The sequence below is a fragment of the Sinocyclocheilus grahami genome, unplaced genomic scaffold, assembly GCF_001515645.1.
Source record: "Sinocyclocheilus grahami isolate Dianchi unplaced genomic scaffold, SAMN03320097.WGS_v1.1 scaffold180.1, whole genome shotgun sequence".
Taxonomy (NCBI): Eukaryota; Metazoa; Chordata; class Actinopteri; order Cypriniformes; family Cyprinidae; genus Sinocyclocheilus; species Sinocyclocheilus grahami.
In genome coordinates this window covers 916,895-937,804 of record NW_015505359.1, presented here as the reverse complement: position 1 = coordinate 937,804, position 20,910 = coordinate 916,895, and the positions used below count along the sequence as shown (strand labels likewise).

The 20,910-nt window shown below is 38.1% G+C and overlaps 1 protein-coding gene across 1 annotated transcript in view; it reads right to left on the bottom strand.

The window, feature by feature from the left end:
- The window catches only part of LOC107594200 (transformation/transcription domain-associated protein-like), an 89,731-nt gene that overhangs the window by 34,751 nt on the left and 34,070 nt on the right, over positions 1-20,910 (bottom strand). Inside the window, exons 31-46 of the mRNA XM_016284162.1 lie at positions 20,619-20,817; positions 18,740-18,835; positions 17,529-17,585; positions 17,410-17,440; positions 17,054-17,179; positions 16,027-16,173; positions 12,780-12,985; positions 9,511-9,632; positions 8,021-8,234; positions 6,893-7,072; positions 5,627-5,773; positions 3,918-4,037; positions 2,567-2,854; positions 2,177-2,314; positions 1,248-1,351; positions 768-903 (exon numbers count right to left, since the gene is read on the bottom strand). Coding sequence (XP_016139648.1) covers positions 768-903; positions 1,248-1,351; positions 2,177-2,314; positions 2,567-2,854; positions 3,918-4,037; positions 5,627-5,773; positions 6,893-7,072; positions 8,021-8,234; positions 9,511-9,632; positions 12,780-12,985; positions 16,027-16,173; positions 17,054-17,179; positions 17,410-17,440; positions 17,529-17,585; positions 18,740-18,835; positions 20,619-20,817 — 2,311 coding nt within the window. The remainder of the gene's footprint in view (positions 1-767; positions 904-1,247; positions 1,352-2,176; positions 2,315-2,566; positions 2,855-3,917; positions 4,038-5,626; positions 5,774-6,892; positions 7,073-8,020; positions 8,235-9,510; positions 9,633-12,779; positions 12,986-16,026; positions 16,174-17,053; positions 17,180-17,409; positions 17,441-17,528; positions 17,586-18,739; positions 18,836-20,618; positions 20,818-20,910) is intronic.

The following is a 20,910-nucleotide window of genomic DNA, read 5'->3' as shown; positions in this document are numbered from 1 at the left end:
GTTCTCTCGTTTGGTTGTGCATCTTTTTCTTCCACACTTTTTCCTTCCACTCAACTTTCTGTTAACATGCTTGGATACAGCACTCTGTGAACAGCCAGCTTCTTTGGCAATGAATGTTTGTGGCTTACCCTCCTTGTGAAGGATGTCAATGATTGTCTTCTGGACAACTGTCAGATCAGCAGTCTTCCCCATGATTGTGTAACCTAGTGAACCAAACTGAGAGACCATTTTGAAGGCTCAGGAAACCTTTGTAGGTGTTTTGAGTTGATTAGCTGATTGGCATGTCACCATATTCTAATTTGTTGAGATAGTGAATTGGTGGGTTTTTGTTAAATGTGAGCCAAAATCATCACAATTAAAAGAACCAAAGACTTAAACTACTTCAGTCTGTGTGCATTGAATTTATTTAATACACAAGTTTCACAATTTGAGTTGAATTACTGAAATAAATTAACTTTTCCACGACATTCTAATTTATTATGCTCTAATTTATAATGCTTCACAATATTAATGTTTCAACTTACTTTACTGTATTTTTGATCAAATATCAAATAATTTCCTTGGTGAGCATAAGAGACTTCTTTCAACACATTAAAATAATCTTAATGCCTCCAGACTTTTTAAATGGTAGTGTATGTATCTATAGACTGATTGTGAACTTCACAAGTATTCAGATCAAGTACACATTTCCTCAAATAAAGCATGTACAATCAGACATGAACTTTAAAACCCTGTCTGTGTTGATTGGAGTGTGGTACTGAGTTTACCTGCACTAGAGCCTCTTTCATTGCAGCCCAGTTAGACACTCTCCAGGCACACTCCAGCACCAGGTATGGGTTGTTATGGCCTTTAGATTGCCCGTACTCAGTCAGAGGTTCCCACTGGTTCAGCTCTTTAGAACAACTGGAAATCAATGTAACACTTAGATTTATTGTATTACATTACATTAGAATTTAACAAACAGTCCAGAATGTTTATGAATTTCATTAAATGTGTGTGGCGCACAAAAACTGAATTTGAGACTTTATTTATAAAGTGTTATAAATTTTGACTTCGATAAAAAACTTAGCAATGCAAAACAAAACTTTGAGAGTGCAATTTTGGTCAGTCTCTGTTGGTCTTCTGGTTCCATTTGCACCATCAAATCATATTGGTTACTAGTCCGAAATCCTATTCCACACAGCTGTATCTTAATGGTGTCTTATTGGTTGTAATTTTGTTGCCTGGGTTGTGGCCATTCAACTCACTGTATCCAGTGATCCTCCCACAGCTGGTACTCTGGGAAGATGGCGGGCGAGACATTGTGCTCTTTGCGAGCTTTCTCCATTGCCTTCTCATAGGTTTCTTGAGCCTAATGATGATGGAACCAGCATTATTGTTACATCATCTTAAAATATAAGAGGGACAATTCATAGGGACGAACTTTAACAATGTAATTAATCCTTTAAAATGTAAACACATGAAATTTGAACAGCCTTTTTGCAGTTCAACACCGTGTCCTAACCAGACGCGACACGACGAGATTCCAGCGACAAGCAATTTGCTTTCTACACCAAACTCGACACGACGAGACAGAATCACTGTAATATCACAGCCATTCAAAAGTGCACTGCACTCCCAATGAAATGGACAAGTTTATAATCTAATTCATAAATATGAAACCTTTTTAACATTATTAAAAGTACAAGTGACTGATACCATCTTTGTCATGGAAAGCACTTGTTGGTTCGCATTGAGCTCGCAGTTTTAACCTACATGTTTGCTTTAATTTATTTTCAAGATCTGAGGTAAACTATCTGTTGTTGCTTTCAGTATGTCTATAAATGGCATGCAATACATTTAAACTGACATTAGACACATTTAACATTGACTGAAGCATATATTCAGTACCTGAGATCATCATTGTCATAGTTTGTATGTTGTTGTTCCAGCTGCGACGTCGCAGAAATAGAAACGTCGTCGCGACTGGTTAGGACAAAAACTCAAGATTAATATGGAAAAGATACCTTTTATTGCGTGTTGCAGCATCGTGTTGCGTGAAGTGAGGACAGGGTGTAATATTTATAGACACTAGTCCATATCATGATTTGATCAACTGTGCAGCCCTTCTTTTTGATTTATTCATTCAAATTTTGCCAAAAACATGCATGGCGATACAATCACTTCAGTCTCTCACCTGTTCAAAGAAGCCATGCTGCTCGTATGCAATGGCGGTGCTCGTCTCAGGGAACTTGCATCTTTTCTGCCACAGCCCCGCCCACATGTCCTCTTCCTGCAGTAGGGAGTAGAGCTCCGCCAGCGAGTCGAGGATCTCCTGAGGGAATACAAGAACACATCTTCAAAGAATATAGGGGACAAACACATCCATATTCAGAGGTGTCCCAATGAGATGACTGCTTAGCATAAGCAGCTTGAATGCTGGGATACTTCAAACTGAACTCACTGACAGGTCAAAACAAAGCCAATTGGAAATTCAGCACACAAGTTCATTTTGAGTGAACACAAAACTTCCTCTGCCAAGAATATCAATAACAAACAAAGAAGAAGGGCTCATGCATCAGTGTACCTGCTGTGGAGGAGTGATGCTTTCTTGCTCATAGAACTCTGTGCTCTGTTTGGGTTTGATGTGCAAGCTAAGGCCTTTCTCAAAGGCTTGCTGCTCCAGCATCAGGGTGGAGCGTAACCATAGATTGTGGGTCTTTCCTAAGTACTTCAGCACGCAGGGCCTGATGGGTATGGGCGACACGCACTGAGACATGGCCTCCACAAAGCAGTTTAGAGCACTGGGCTGGCAATCTCTCTGAGCTTGATGACTACCGCTACACAGGAACGGACCCATCTCGCCTGAGATTGCCTGCAAAAATGGATACGTAAGACCAAAATTAAGAGTGAAAAACAGAGATTTTTTTTTATTGATTGTCAGAATCCAGCATCGGATATTTAATAATTCATGTTGATTTCCATTATTTTTATATTTAGTTTACCTTTGCCATCACCTAGTGCTCACTCTAGTTCAACTTAAAAAAAACATGCTGTTACAAGTAATCTTCAGCAAACCTCAAAATGAATATCCATACCATAAATTCATAAAAATAAAAATAAACTACAAATGTAATGAGGGGAAGAAAAAAAATTTAAGAACGGATTTGATTGACTGATTGTCAAACAGTTTAATAACAGCCTGAATTTTAATACGGTCTACTACAATAAAATAAAAAAAACTAAATTAAAAAGTATGACTTTGATGAAAACTTGACAATGTTTAAAATGAAATGTAGGAAAGTAGTTCCTCACCAAACGTCAACGAGAATTTGCTATAAATATTCAATAGGAATGTCAACTCTAAAGAAAAATAGCCCACGTTACACAAAGACTTTTGGATTACTATAATTTGCAGGAATAAACTGATGCAGTAAATATGTCCTAGTTTTTATACCTCCTACAATAAAAAGCTACGAAGTGGAAGATTTCTATTTTGAATGTGTGTTGTAATAGTCTACAGCCTCAGTCACTCCAAATTAAAGCCCTTTAATGAGAATTCTAATACTTAAGACATCTGGTCCATTAAACGCTGATATTTGCATAAAAGGTTTAATTTCTGCTCATTAGCAAATGCTGCCTGTTTAAGTTCAGCGGCAGGGGCAGAAAGACAGCCCGCCATACCCCCCACCCGTGCAAAGGTCTCCAAGATGAGCGGATAGGCACAACATCCGACACCATTAACACACATTTTGCATGCCGATTCTGCAGTGATATGCATTATTAGTAGTAAAACATGCAGTCTACACTTCAACCATAACAAAGGTCAAGTTAAAATGAGCAGCAGTCATACGCTGCATTGACATGGAAAATGTTTAGAGGAAAATGGCCAACTGTCAGCTCAGCTCTTTGGAGAACTGGGAAAGTCAAGTACTCACATGCTGCTGTCGGTCCGACAGAATCTTCCATAGGCGGGGGAAGAGCTGGACCCAAGTCTTCTCAGCCAATGGGGTGGAGATGTGGCACAACTGAACCAGTGCATTCAGCAGTGCTCCCGTCTGATTACACACACAGGAGACTCATTTAGAGATAGGCAATATATATCGGCCATTAATCAACCGACATTTAGCCACTTGAGATTATCGCATTGGCTGATAACAGTGCCAGCTCAGCCGATTAACAGAAATGCACCTTGTCTCAGTTCCAAAGTCTACCAGGACACCTTTGTTAATGAACATTTATTAGTTTTTGTTCTTAAATATCTATATAAACTTAATTTTTAAAAATTTGTTTTAGTTATTTTAGAACAAAGTCAAACTAAACGAAAATGATATATGTTGCCTGAACAACTAGCTGCATTTATATATATATATATATATCTTCTATACAATTTAACATTTATTTCAAGTAACAAAATGATATGGTTTTAGTTTTAGCCAACTATAAAACCCTGCTTAATACACACTATTCTTGACACTGTGATACACACTTGCTTTCTACATGTATCATGTCACGTTTGCAGAAGAAAAAATACAAAATAAGAAAGATTTCATCTTTACACATGACACCAGACATTCAAGGACAAAATTGACTATTCCTTTTTAAAAATGTATTTTCATAAGGGATCACTGTACGTTCATAAGCATGACTGGTCATCACCTCTTGCCACTGAAAATTTCTTAGGGCATGACTGCACGTAAAGGTTTGGACCTCTGACCACAAGAGGAATGGAGATGTTAGCATAAGTCAGAACTCAAATGTGTGCTGTGGTAATCAGCAGTGTATCAAATACTTATTTGCCCCACTGTATATATATCTTCTATACAATTTAACATTTATTTCAAGTAACAAAATGATATGGTTTTAGTTTTAGCCAACTATAAAACCCTGCTTAATACACACTATTCTTGACACTGTGATACACACTTGCTTTCTACATGTATCATGTCACGTTTGCAGAAGAAAAAATACAAAATAAGAAAGATTTCATCTTTACACATGACACCAGACATTCAAGGACAAAATTGACTATTCCTTTTTAAAAATGTATTTTCATAAGGGATCACTGTACGTTCATAAGCATGACTGGTCATCACCTCTTGCCACTGAAAAATTCTTAGGGTATGACTGCACGTAAAGGTTTGGACCTCTGACCACAAGAGGAATGGAGATGTTAACATAAGTCAGAACTCAAATGTGTGCTGTGGCTCCTGACAGCGGCTCCGGTGGGCAACGCAGGCAGGTCAGGGCTTTGAACTCCTCACTTCATCATTTATCTAAAGCCTGCTTGAGAGGTGCATATAAAGCAGCAGCATGTCTAGGATTAAATAGAAATCAATGACGCTATGACCTCAAAGAACTCAAGAGACAGAATCCCATGTTGCCCTGATCAAACTCTCTTTAACAGAGACGCTTATGAGGGAGCAGCCAAATGAGGAAGAGCAGGTTAGAGATGAAAGGAGCCAGAACCAAAGGCACATATTAAACTACACTGTTCAAAAGCCTGTATAACTTTTGCATGTGACTCATTCCTGCATGTGTCCTTTATGTAACCAGTGTATTTTTTTATTTTTAAGTTTTGCTTTATTTTTCCTAATGCTTAAGGGGTGCACTCGTGAGGGCAGCATATGTTGAGGTGATGGCTCACCTTGACCTCTCTCAGGGAGTCCAGGAACTTATCGTGGCGGTTGGTGAGCATGTGCAGCTGGTTGCCTGCATCTCTCTCCGCCTGCTCCTTGGTCTTAGGGAGGCTGGTCTGGTCACCAGGTGCCAGTTCGATGTCTATCTCCACATCCTACAGACGAAAAATAATCAGAAATAGAAATGATCAAAAATAATAGAAATAGATCATTGGTGATCACATCACTTTTGTGATAATGTAATTAAAACTTTCTCTATATATCAGAAATTGATACGAGAATCAGCTAAATTAGGTAATAAAGGCACAAACAAGCTTTTTGTACAGATGTTTGTATACACTGAATGGCACAGCTGACCTCCTCCTTGGTCTCGCTGTTTTCTCTCTCACGAGGTTCCTGTTTGATATGCGTTGCCATGGCGAAGGCTGCACGGTCATGGCTGTCAGCCAGGTTGATGACGTTGGTGATGGAGGGGAGCATGGAGCCCTGGCAGCTGGTGCCAATGGTGGTGTTCCTCTCACAGACCGCCAACAGCAGCTGTGAAGCAGAGATGACAGAATCAAACTCTGAACTGCCACGATTCCTAAAACAGACAAGCAAACAGCTGCTCCTTCTGTGAAGAAAGTAGCTAACATTCAAACATAGATGACGCCTGCATGAGCCAGCATTGTTTAACAGCTGTCATTTTAACCCCTAGCGCATATATATCTATATGCTTGAGACTGGCTGCAGAGCTCCAACAGTGAATATTCTTCTACTCCATCACGGCAGGCTGATTTGCGCACACAGCCGCGCCACGTGTAGGACAGCGTTAATAATTCAAGAGCCAGAGTAGCATTGATTGAGGCTGAGATGGATGGATTGTGACCTGACTTGAGTGGAGCAGGTAAAAACCAGAGCTGTTACACCATGATGAATGTATTAACACCAAAAGAATAATTATCTAAAATCCAACTGAAGTTTTGATTAAATCATCAAGGGGAAAACTGTGACGTTAAAATGATACAGTATGCATACAACTGCTATGCAAGGTGAAATTAGCTTCTGTGTAATTTAAGCATGTGCATAATTATGAAGTATTATCCACTCTGCATAGAGCTGACAACACGACTGAAGATGTACAATATATTGGCATTTATTTATTTATTTTTTTAAAGTTAAAAAAATTCTGTAGACATATCCTGCGGTGTGACATGCAATGTTATATCACAGAAATTATAAATGAAACAGTTTATTTAAATAACTGTATAATATAATTATATAGCACAGCTGACCTCCTCCTTGGTCTCGCTGTTTTCTCTCTCACGAGGTTCCTGTTTGATATGCGTTGCCATGGCGAAGGCTGCACGGTCATGGCTGTCAGCCAGGTTGATGACGTTGGTGATGGAGGGGAGCATGGAGCCCTGGCAGCTGGTGCCAATGGTGGTGTTCCTCTCACAGACCGCCAACAGCAGCTGTGAAGCAGAGACGACAGAATCAAACTCTGAACTGCCACGATTCCTAAAACATACAAGCAAACAGCTGCTCCTTCTGTGAAGAAAGTAGCTAACATTCAAACATAAATGACGCCTGCATGAGCCAGCATTGTTTAACAGCTGTCATTTTAACCCCTAGCGCATATATATCTATATGCTTGAGACTGGCTGCAGAGCTCCAACAGTGAATATTCTTCTACTCCATCATGGCAGGCTGATTCGCGCACACAGCCGCGCCACGTGTAGGACAGCGTTAATAATTCAAGAGCCAGAGTAGCATTGATTGAGGCTGAGATGGATGGATTGTGACCTGACTTGAGTGGAGCAGGTAAAAACCAGAGCTGTTACATCATGGTGAATGTATTAACACCAAAAGAATAATTATCTAAAATCCAACTGAAGTTTTGATTAAATCATCAAGTGGAAAACTGGGACGTTAAAATGATACAGTATGCATACAACTGCTATGCAAGGTGAAATTAGCTTCTGTGTAATTTAAACATGTGCATAATTATGAAGTATTATCCACTCTGCATAGAGCTGACAACACGACTAAAGATGTACAATATATTGGCTTTTTTTTTGTTTTTTTTTAATGTGCAAAAAATTCTGTAGACATATCCTGCGGTGTGACATGCAATGTTATATCACAGAAATTATAAATGAAACAGTTTATTTAAATAAATGTATAATATAATTATATAATATTACAAATTATAACAAGAAATATTAAATAATATTACAATATTATTAATTATATATTTATATATTATACATTTATTTAAATCAATCAGCATTTTAGGTTTTATTTATTTTTATTAATTTATTGTATTTATTATATATATAGTTTTTTTTAAAGTCTATTAACATTTATTGGGTTAACTAGTAAAAAAAATACAAATTAAAAAATTTAAAAAAATTCTGTACCTCAATGCACTGTTTAATCCAGAAGTGGCTGCCCATGGCCTCCCAGTTCTGCGAGCAGCAAATATACAGAAGCCTCTCATAGACTCGTCGCTTCATTGATGCATCAAACACCTCGAAAAACTTTGCTCTGATCAGTGGCTGGGTGCAGCGTAGCCCTGACAAGAATGCTGGCTCCAGCTTGGATGTGATGTCACTTCCTGAGAGGTTCTCATCTCTGAAAAAAAAACAAATACCAAAGCGCTTTAGACAAATGCTGCAAGACTGGTGTTGTGTTCACCTTCTGAGACGGCATGAAATGCAGAGTGACAATAAACACAACATGGCGGGTCTTTAGTAAACAACAGCTATTAAGGACTGCAGGTGTTCCAGCATAGATACAACTACAGCTGTTGACTTCAAGGATTAGTTCACTTCTGAATTACAATTTCCTCATAATTTACTCACCCCTATGTCCACCAAGACGTTCATGTCTTTCTTTCTTCAGTCGAAAAGAAATTAAGGTTTTTGAGGAAAACATTCCAGGGTTTTTCTCTATATAGTGGACTTCAGTGGGGTTCACTGGGTGGAAGGTCCAAATTGCAGATTCAGTGCAGCTTCAAAGTGTTCTACACGATCCCAGACGAGGAATAAGGGTCTTATCTAGTTAAACGATCTGTCATTTTCTAAAAAAGAACAAAAATTATATACTTTTTAACCTCAAATGCTTGTCTTGTGTAGCTCTGCAATGTGCATGTGTACTCTGTGGAGTCCCATTCGAAACAGTTAGGGTAGGTTGAAAAACTCCCATCACATTTTCTCCTCCAACTTCAAAATCATCCTACATCGCTGCAGAAGTACCGACCCAGTGTTCACAAAGTGAACGTGCAAAGAAGGTCAAACGCCCTTTACAAAAAATGGCAAAACAGCGATGTAGGACGATTTAGAACGATTTTGAAGTTGGAGGAGAAAATGAGATGGGAGTTTTTCGATATACCCTAACTGTCATGAACCGGAATGCACACGCAGTTCACGTGTTGCATGTTCACGCAGAATTAGACAAGATGAGCGTTTGAGGTTAAAAAGTATATAAATTTTAATTTCTTTTTAGAAAATGACAGATCGTTTCGCTAGATAAGACAAGAAGTCCACTATATAGAGAAAAACCCTAGACTGTTTTCCTCAAAAACCTTAATTTATTTTCGACTGAAGAAAGAAAGACATGAACATCTTGGATGACATGGGGGTGAGAAAATTATGAGGAAATTTTAATTCAGAAGTGAACTAATCCTTTAAGCCTATGGGTTCTCACCAGGATGAACTGCTCCTGACGCTGGAAAATGCTCTTTTGCCCAGGGTGATGGTAACCCCTAATGCAAATTGCCCCACCACCCCCAGCCCCAACTTTAGCAATCAAAATGGGGCCTACCACCGACCAGCCAGTCTTGTTGATAATGGCAATAGATGGAAGGCCAGCACGGACGGCGGACCCTGGGATTAATCGGGGTAATTACCTGTAGACGTATTTAACGAGGTCCAGGAACTGGGCATTCAATTCAAGGTCGTCAGGAAAGCGCTTCTCAATGTAGGTCATCATTTTCACCAGCAGAATGGATTTTTCTCTTGGATTAGGCACCTAGGAAAGAGAAGCGAAGACAAAGAGAGAGAGAGTAAAACAGCAGAAAGGAAGGGGATTGAAAGAGGAGAGCTGAGGAGGAGAAGGGGGTAACAGACTGATAGAGTCGATTTATCTTTCATCTATCAGGAGAGCTGTGCAGAACCTTTGCTCTGCTCCTTTTTCCTCCCTGTCTGCTCTCTCGCCTTGGGCTAACAGAACAGACACCTGGGATCAGCTGTCCGGGCCACAGCGCACTGAATACACAATGCCTCATTTACAGCAGGAAAGGTTTTGAGCTCAAATGTTTAACAATGGTTTATTCAGAGTCAACAAAAGGTTGGTTTACTATTGTGCGGTTTAGCAAGTCTACAGAAATGGAAATCATACAATTACACCATGTTAAATCAATAACGCATGAAATATCAATCAGGCTAAGCCATTTGCACGAGTGCTCGTGCTTCACGCGGGGGTTAACAACACCAAGCTGCGGCAGATGGAGACACTGAAGAGGGACTTCAGGAGCCTGATCGAGACGGTGTGCAGCACATCGCCTGCGAAGAACGATCGTGTCAGGGCCGCTTTCCACGTATCAACGAGGACACGAAAGGAATGCAGGATCTAGAAAAAAATCTGATCGTGATTAAACCAGAAAAAATGTAAAAAAAAAATGAACAAAAACCATTTTTAAAAGTTTGGGCTCCTAAACATTAGATCACTCGCACCCAAAGCAGTTTTTGCAAATGAAATCATCAAAGGTAATAGTTTTGATGTACTCTACTTGACTGAAACCTGGCTAAAACCAAATGATTATATTGGTCTAAATGAGTCTACTCCACCAAGCTACTGATAAGCATGAGCCCCATCAGACTGGTCGTGGCGGCAGAGTTGCAATAATATATAGTGATATTCTCAATGTTACTCAGAAAACAGGATACAGGTTTAACTCATTTGAAATACTTCTGCTTAATGTTACACTGTCAGATATGCAAAATAAATCTATCGTATCTCTTGCTCTGGCTACTGTGTATAGACCACCAGGGCCGTATAAAGATTTCCTAAAAGAATTTGCAGATTTCCTCTCTGACCTATTGGTTACTGTTGATAAAGCACTAATTGTCTGAGATTTTAACATTCACATTGATAATACAAATGATGCATTAAAACAACAACATACCTGTTAGATCCTGTACCCACTAAATTACTGAAAGAGTTGTTACCTGTAGCAGAAGAACCGCTTCTCAATATTATTAACTCTTGTCTTTAGGTCACGTCCCAAAACCATTCAAGCTGGCGGTTATTAAGCCTCTTATTAAGAAACCACAACTAGATCCTAGTGAACTGGCAAATTACAGACCCATCTCAAATCTTCCTTTTATGTCTAAAATTTCAGAAAAAGTTGTATCTGCTCAATTGCGCTTCTTCCTGCAAAAAAATTCTCTATGAAGAATTTCAGGTTTCAGGCCCCACCATAGCACAGAAACTGCACTTGTTAAAATTACAAATGAATTGCTTCTTGCGTCAGACCAAGGCTGCATCTCATTGCTAGTTTTGGACCAATAAACAGTACACAGAATCCGACTTTTGGTAGTACCTAGGAAAGCAAAGTCCACTAAAGGAGGTAGAGCTTTTTTGCATTAGGCTCCCAAACTCTGGAATAGCCTTTCTGATAGCATTCTGGGTTCAGACACACTTTCTCTGTTTAAATCTTGATTAAAGACACATCTCTTTAGCCAAGCATTCAAATAATGCATCTCATAATCTTGTACTTCAGTTATATCTGATCAAACGCACATTATTATTCTTTAGCTTGGGTTAAACAAATCAATTTTGGTTGGTTGGAACAGCAGCTACGCTTATTATGTCTCTATTTGTTTCTCTGTTTTTGTACACAAGCTTCAGTCTGGATCCAGAACACCTGAGAAGAGATGATGCCAACCCCTCAGAAGACCTCAGATGATGCCAACCCTGAAACAACATACAGAACTACCACATTTTGCTATAAGTTTGATTGCATCATATAATAATTGCTGTTAATAGTGTTCATCGTCTGTTTGATTACATCTTTAATTGATTTTTATGTCAATTTCAGCCATATGTACATTAACTGACAGTCACCACTGATAAGCTACTACTAAATATTGTAGAAACTTGATTTTCTGTAAAGTTGCTTTGCAACGATTTGTATCGTAAAAAGCGCTATATAAATAAACTTGAATTGAATTTGTAGTTGATTTCCCTAAGAACTGTAAGCACTATGGTGCTATCAATTTCTGAATCTCAACCAGCAACACTAGCTCAAGCAGTGGCGTGAATGTGGAGTGGGATTACATATTGATCAGACCAATAAGAGACCAAAGAAAACCTGTTTAAAACAGTAACTATTTTACAATTCTGTTTGGTGGCACAGAATTAACATACTTAATCTTTAAGCTTTCTTCCATCTTAGACCACATTCTGTTAAATTGGACAACCAATTGTAAAAAAATAAATACATAAAATTAATGTTCCTTTTAAAATGTCTTGTCATACATTTTTGTTTTATTACTGAACGCTGCTCCCTGAGTTCTAGTTATAATGACTGCTTTCCTCCCTCTCCCTGACCTTTCTTTGCTGTCGACTAGCATTTTTAACTGCCCCATCATTCAACAGCCTCTTTGCAAAGTCGGCATTACATTGTGACACGATCACAAAATAATCAATGCCAAAATGTACCACATAAAATATCAAGATTAAACTAAAATTAGAGATCTTGTTAAAAATAAACTTATGAATGTGCTGTCAAGTACAGCACATGGTTTGAACCATTTCAACCAGAGGGTCAGACACAAGGGTGTCTCAGCTAACTTCCAGGGTAGCCCAACATGTCTTAAAGTTATTTTAATTTAGTTATCTTAACAATCTTAATTAAAATTCTAAAAAAAAAAAAACAACAACAACAACATTAAAAGATAAAGACATACTACATTAAACTGAACTAGTCAACTTTGAAGTGTCATCTTTGCTACTTAATTTTAGTCTTTCTGGACTTGGAAAGTTTTGAGTTTGGAACATTGTTACAGTGTGTTTACATAGTACAATATAATCTAAACTAAGATCAAAGAAAATTCCTCATATTATGACACCAGGTGAATTATTATTTTGATACAGCAACCTGTGAGAATTTACCTGGTTGGTGGCCATGGGGTTGCCAGAGTTGTTCTTGACCCATTCCTCCACAATCTTCACCACAGCTCGAAGAATCTTTGGGTCGGGAGATTTCTCGATGAGGGATGTAAGGATGACCTGGATGAAGTTCTTCCTCATTTCCATGTTCATGACCGACAGCCTCTCCTTTACCAGATCCAAGCTAAGCATTACCAACTCGCTTGTCACTACAGAAAACACAGAAGAACGAGAGCACGATTACATGACAGCAATACTATTTTCCATTTCGTTGAGGTTCACAGGACTTCTATCTTTTTCCAAATCAAACAAAGAGGGAAAAACTACACACAGGCTCTCACACACAGCAAAATGTAACACGAATCTCAAAGACAACCATTGAACACGCATCAAAAATTGTAAAAGACAGCCGAGGACATGAACCATAAAATACGAAAGTCTGCCTGCTGAAAGCGGGGGAAATGTGATTGAGTTTTACAGCATGGAAAGCCGCAGCAGAAAGGAGACAGGTTATCAGTTTAGACTGGCCTCTGAATGTATTTTCTGCTTGATTTGCTCAAGGTAAAATGTGATTGTTCTGATGAGTCGACCCCTTGGGGGAGAATATGTTAGAGGCTGATTTCCAGTTCGCCGCTGACTCACGCTGTGAGGGGGTCTTGGGCGACACTGTCAGGGTGACATTGCAGCGTGAGGCCTGCACAGGACATGTAGGGCCGAAAGTGTGCGAATGTGTGTGTGTCCGTTCAATCCCATCTCCATGTACCATTTAAAAACCATAATAGCATCTAGAAGGCACTGAGCAGATGGGATTGTCTGGATTTTAGATTCTGGTGGACACAGTGGGAGATTTTTGACTTCAATCACAGATGTTTCTCAGTATGGTTGGATTTGTGGGCCGGTCTCTAAACATTTGACCCTCCTGCAGCACCCAGTGGTCAAACATAGCTGAAGTCTAAGGGTTCTCTCTCTCTCAATCTGCTCTAAGGTGACAACGTGTCTTTTTGTCTTTCTGCCCACTTTTTAAACTCCTCCAGATGACTGCAGACAACAGGATTAAAGCTGTCCTAGTAAGAGCGTATATTTTTCCATCATACTGTAAAGAGCCTAAATTTAAGACAGGCTGTCAGTTCTGGGCCAAGAGGAAGAGGACCCGTTCTGTCAGACAAAGCAATAGATCTCAACCTACCTGGTTTCCATATACTATCGAAAATCAAGACAAGCTTGAAATCTTTAAAGGCTTGGAAACGGCCTCCTGGAAGGGACGAAGTGATCTTAACCAAGCGCAAATGGGTTAATGACAGAAAGAGGCCAATGCTAAAGCACAAATTTGTCTAAATCTCTCATAGTTGAGGTATACCTATGATGAAAATTACAGGCCTCTCTCATCTTTTTAAGTGGGAATACTTTTTTTCCCCACTGTAGCATACTATATTTCATTAACTTAACATGGTTGCTTCTAGACAGCAGCCAAATAGGATCGATTCAGATGATTTAGTGATCCACTGAGTGCCATCAACATAAAAACTGATCTGACCTGTGTGGTGCCTGTTCTGTTTACATTTACTTAGTGGGTCAATGCCATAAGAGTGTACACAATGAAAGAAAAATCTTTCAAAAATCATGCCAAGTTTTTTTTTAGGAATGTGTTCTTTGTATTCATTTTGGTTTCTTATGGTTATAAAAAACGTATACCATTATCAAGAAAACTTTACATTTCAAAGACTAAAAATAATGTGGTGCAACCATCAAGTAATTTCTTAAAAAATATATTGCATATTCAAGTTCAGCATATTTTTCAAGATAATAGGTATTATCTTTTACAAATATCATTAATTACTAACTCAAATATTACAAGTTTTTGGGAAGTCACACTTCATGCCACCTGACTAATGATTATAATCTGACTACAAACGTTGACTGATAAATCAAAGTCAAATTATCATATATTTTAGGAGACTCATTGACCTTGACTCACAGGATCTGCAGGGGTCATCTGTATGATGCAATTTACTGTTTTTCTTTTCTGGATGCTGGTTGTATCATTACTTTATTATTTCAAATATTAATATGCTATTTTAATAAAAAAATATAATAATAATAATAATAAATACAGCTGCAAACAGCAATTAAGAGGCCAAGCACAATGGAAGCAAAATGAGAAGCTAAAAGCATGACAATGAGCATCAAACCAACTACAAAAGTGAGTAAAGACATTTGGAGACAATTTTAAGCAAAATGGTTGAAAACCCATAAATACAATTACTTGTAATATGACATAATTGCTCAATATTACTTTTGACCAATCATTGGCACTGACACCAAATTAATCTGGTATGGTCAGTGTTGAGTGACAATGTCACAAAGTTTGGAATCAATATGTCAAAGCTTTGCAGAGATACAGCCTCAGATGCAGTTTGGCATGCCATCAAATTCGTTGATGTGGTAAATAAAAACGGTTATGTCTATAGACAAGAAATCCATAACTTTTTAACAGCATGGTCTGAAGAAGATCTGAGTTGAGTTTGGTGAAAAATTGGACCAACAGTCTAAGAGGATTTCGAAAAGCAAGTTAAAGAAAATCTAAATGGCGAACAGGAAGTTTGGCCTATTATGGCCAAACTGTTTAGAATTTATAAGCAAAAAAAAGCAAATTTTCATATCTCCAGACCACTAGGTGGTACTGTGTCAAAATTCTCCAGGTAGCCTGGTTGCGGCAAAACATTAAGTTTGGTCTCAATGTGCTAAAGTGTTGCAGAGATGCAGCCTCACATTTATTTTGGTGTGATCGTCAAATTAGTTTGCATGTTATTTGAGAACAGTTTGATTAATTAGCTTGAATTCCACAACTGCTTGTTGGCATGGTCTGAAGTTGATCCGATATAATTTTTGTGAAAATCTGAGCAAAGGTTCAAAAATGTAGGTTTTCAGAAAATTCAAACAGAGAAAAAATTTTCATTGTGGAAAATGGTTTCAGAAGGTGCATTTGAATCATACAGATAGAGAGACTCCAAATTTTTAATGTTTAATGTTCAGACTGTCTTTTATTGTGTGCCAAATTTCATAACTTTTCCGCAAGCAGTTCAATGTGCAACCATAGATATAAGAGCAGAAGTAGAAAAAAAAAGATTATTATTAGGTGCTTCGTTCCTAATAATAATAATAGGCCATTTCAACTACTTAAGGTGAAATTAATTTTAAATGTATTTTTGGGGGAAAACGTCTTTGACACAAGAGTCTAAAGAATGGTCACCTGTGCTGGTTTCAGCGACTCCGGGGTTGGGTTGCGGGCTCAGGTGCTCTCTCACCATCTTCTGCAGGGAGCGCATAAAGACGGAAATGAGGCGGTCGATGTAGCTGGAGTTGTTGCTGCAGGCCGACTTCAGGATCATCAGCGTTCCTGGAAGCAGAGAGGAGAGAGAAGCTGGTAACATGACACCCCACTGCCCTCACAACACTGTCAGGGACAGCAAGCAACATGCGCCTGCTAATGATTTTGGGTTCAGCTCCTTTGTCCCTGTAGTTGTATTACAAGGGCGTTTCTGGAGAAATCTAAGCGAGTAAGGATGGAGACAAAAAAAGCATGAGTAATGCATTTCTTATAATCACAGCTCTGGGGAGGAAAGATAAATGTAAAAAGTCACCCTCGATGGAGACACATACAGTACATCAGTGGTAAATGTAACTCTAGAGCACTGCCAGAGCGGAATCAGAAGGCATTTATTGAACAATGGTGCCATTTTGAGCTGAAATGAAACACTGGTAACTTTAGAATGTTATCCAATAGAGTTTCAGCACTTTATGTTTTCAATTATGAAATATAATTAAAGACGAACTAAGTTGTGAAACAACTAAGTGTTCCATTATAAAAATATTATCTGAAATATATCCACACTAAAATACACTACTATTGCAAAGTTTAGGGTTGGTAAGGTTTTTTAAAAATGTTTTTGAAAGATGCCTCTTATGCTCACCAAGACGGCATTTATTTGATCAAAAATACAGTAAAAAACTCTAATCTTGTGAAATTTAATGCATCCTTGCTGCACAGGAGTAGTAATTCATTTAAAAAAAACAAAAAACTTCTGAATAGTAATGTACAAAACGCAATAATAATTATACAATTACAATTAAGTATATAAATATATGATTTGCATTCTATTCTTGGTATATAACAGAAAAGAGAGCTTTTTGAAAACCTTAGCATCTATTTTATGTTGGGGAAGATCTTCCAGAATAACTCCCTTTGGTCATGTAGTAGAGCTATTACATTTTCTCACCGAACAATTGAGTTGGGTTAGCGCTGCTGGCTTTCTCGTAGTTGGTGAGGCCTTCATAAATGACCTTCCCTACGGCAGCGTACAGACACTCCAGCTCCTCATACTTGGAAGCCACTGAGGATGTGCCTAAAGAAAAACCAAAATATTACAAGAAAATGTTTTAATGTACATAGCTGCCACAGTTTAATTGGAAAAACTAGCACAACCTGGACAATCTTATAAAGAGATAACCAATTACAGAAATGGGGCTTTAACATATATTGTTACTGTCGATAATCACTAGTGTGTCTAAAGTTATTATTTCACAACGTCTGTGGAAATTCAACCAATGCATGTTTCTGTTAACAGCTGCTGACCATTATAGTGGTCTTTAGACTGTGTCTTGCACTCGAGCAAATCAAATGACGTAATTATTGTTCACCATACATATCCACAGCTATGCTCAAATGAGGTCTCTAGGAGAAGATATCATGGCTTGCCGAACAATGGCACGTGCTTCCATAGTATGAGCCTTTAGCAGACTGTGGAAAACCTGAACAGAACAGATACACTGACATTTAGCAGCATTTCACAAAAGGAAGAAGTTGACTACTGAAGTGAGTTAAACCAAAGACTAAACTTTGAGTAGCAAAAGCTCAGAGGTACTCTTTGAAATGTTGAGGAAAGAGAAGTATTTGGGTTTTAGAAATGCATTTTATCTGAAGGCTAAATTTAGGCCTGCAATCATATTTATTATAAATGTGTTGTGTTATTTTCTTAAGAAGAAATAAACCCCTAAATATTTGGGCTGTTGAATACATTTTAATTCCATCATGGCCTAAGCAAAAAAAATCTTGATAAACTGGCAGAAAATTGAATCCTATAATTTTAGTCTTTAGTCTTTTTTTTTTTAAATCACAATAATATATAGGTTCTAATGATTTTTAAATGGTTTTTAAAAAAAAAAGAGCGAGAAAACCGAAAAAAGGTATTACTTTACCAGTGTAATATTGAATTCCACTACAATTCAAAAGTTTGAGGTCAGTAAGACTTTTTTATTTTAAGAAATTAATACTTTTATTCAGCAAGGATGCATTAAATGTATCAAGCTGATACAGCTGATACAAGTGAGATACATAATTTCTAGATTAGAGAAATATATTAAAAAAATTATATTACAAATAAATGCTGTACTTTTGAACTTTCTATTCAAAGAATTCCACAAAAATCTTATGCAGTAAAACTGCTTTCATAAACTGTTTGACGATAATAATAAGAACTATTATTAATAATTGAGCACCAATAATAATTAATAATAACTGAGCACCAAATCAGCATATTAAAATGACTCATGAAGGATCATGTGACACTGAAGAATAAAGTAATGGCTGCTGAAAATATTGCGATATTGACAGGAAGTTACAGACACCAATCTCCATTATTTTTGGGGGATTTTTAGATAATACAAGCAACATATGTACTCTACAATCTATTTGTACCAACATTTACATTTGGAAATTTCACATCTGATATCAATCAGCTGGTGACTACATTACACATGATTAAACCTGGAAAAGACTCATAGACTTCAAAGATTCTGTTACAGCTGTTAACAAATAATTTTATGCCTGTCTTTTTTCAGACAAAATCAGAAAAAAAAATAATTTCATAGTATTTTTGCCAGCTGGAATTTTGCTACATGCCTACCTGCAACACAATCTTTTTGTGAATGGCAAACTTGGCGATAATGTGAGCCAACAAGAGGTGGCCTATCATCGTCGTTTTTTTCAAGGCCACTTGAGTCTTTATGTGAGTGTACATTTAAACATATGCAAACAATTCTACTTCTTTGTGTTAACTTTAATGAAAAAGGTTCATGGTGAGTGAATCTTTATAGTTTTTAAGCATGTTGCAATTTACAGCATTGACTGAATTTACTTAATTAAAACCAGGGCTGCTTTGGCAGCGCATGCATAGATAAAGCCAGTAAAAAGTGTGATGATGACAGAAGAGAGAGAAAGGCACAACATGGCACCTCAGATTTGGTTGATTTGTAAGTTAACTGATATTAATCATTCTGATTAACCATGTTTTTAGAAGCTCAAAATTCCTCCAGCCTCAACTTTCCATTCATCAGCTCTTATATGTTACATAATTAGCATCTTTGAACACTAATAGCTTTGTTTCTGCTTTACACTATAAATTTGAAAGAAAAATCACAAAAATTAATAAGCATGTCAACAATGTACCACTTGGTAATTTAAGCAATGGGAAATACTAGCTTTATTCAAGACAATAGTTTGTCTAGTCAGACACAATGGTTGTGTTGTTTGCTAGCTGAAGTGTGCATCAGCATGTGGATTTATTCAAACATGGAGGCCGTGGGGCTGCAGGTGTTCCTTCATTATCCCTCGTCCTAATGAGCCCCTCTACCGTTCACATGAGTGATGGATCACAACAAATCCTTTTCTACACGATCCATCACAGCCAAAACCGCCGCGACTCCAGCTGCCTGAAAACATCACCTTAAACATGTATTCTGTTAAGAGTGCGCACAGCTGCTGAGCTCTCCTGGGGAATGTTTGGGATGCAACGTCTGTTTTGCTGTGAGGGGTGATTTAGCAGAGCAAGAACAGCCTCTGCCATCAAAGCTGTGAAGACTATCCGCCGATGCACTGCTACCGTTTCTCAATGTCATTGCAAAGGGTGACAATTTGAGGGGAAGTTGGGGAACATTCAGTTCATTTTAATAAACTGCCATTTGATCTCCTTCTCCAACTTGGAGTTCTTTCACATGAATAAAACGAAGTGGGAATAAGAAACAGCCTTGAATATCCTCCTGACTGACCCGTTTACCAGTGGGTCCTTGTACTCCATGTAGTGCTTGCCCACTATAAATACCCCTCCACAGGTGTAAACAATAAGGATGATCAAAATAATCAACAAAGAAGGGAACATTGTCAGAAATGCTACATTAAACTATGTGATGTGGTAATTTCAAACATCCCAAAAACTGCAAAATAATAAAATTAAATTAAAATCAGTGAGTGAAAATGACACCCAAAAAAGTAAAAATCTAAACTACTGCTGCATCCGAGCTAGCAGAAAAAGTTATTTGTGTTGAGCCCTGCTCCATCAACTATGTTAGCCATCTTCTCCAGGGCTGATTAAAGGCAAACTCTCAGCATATGAGCAATGGCTATTAGAGTAATCTGCAGATAAATATTCATTAGCGTTCTTCAAAGACTTCAGGTTGACTGTGAAGACGTGCCTTTGAGAACCGAGTGCGTCATGCACGGTCAGTCCCTGTCACGCTCCCCATCTTGAGCATATATATTCAGCAGGGGCTGGTTGCTGGCCACATTAGATGGTCAGCGCTAAGAGAGCGTGACGCTGTGCCACTCTCAACAGAAATATACCGCAAAGGTGGAATTTATAATGCTGACCATGGAGGTCCGTGTCATGGCATCAGTCACACTCATGGTGGCTCTTAATAAAAAACGAGAGGTCATCACAAAGGCAAAATTCATGGGAGTTTCTTTTCAACATGTTAATACTCACAGGTGTACAAATGGTATATCCTCACCTTTGCCTTGAGCTCATCATTAAAGTGTGGGTCATTGAACTCCACAAAGCGGAAGAAGAGCGCTCGTTTGTGTGTGATGCTGTAGTTCTTGGGGATCTCCTCCTCCATGTACTCCTTCAGGAAGGTCATGTTGCACAGGAAGCGGCCAGTGAAGGCTCTCAACAGCTGAAAGAGTAGCTCTATCTCAGAGTAGTTGCGTCTGAAAGGAAATTTTCAACTTTAGTGTAAAAATCAAAGTAAAAACATTGCGTTTCCATTTTCCAAGCTATTAACAGTATTTAAACTTGTGAAG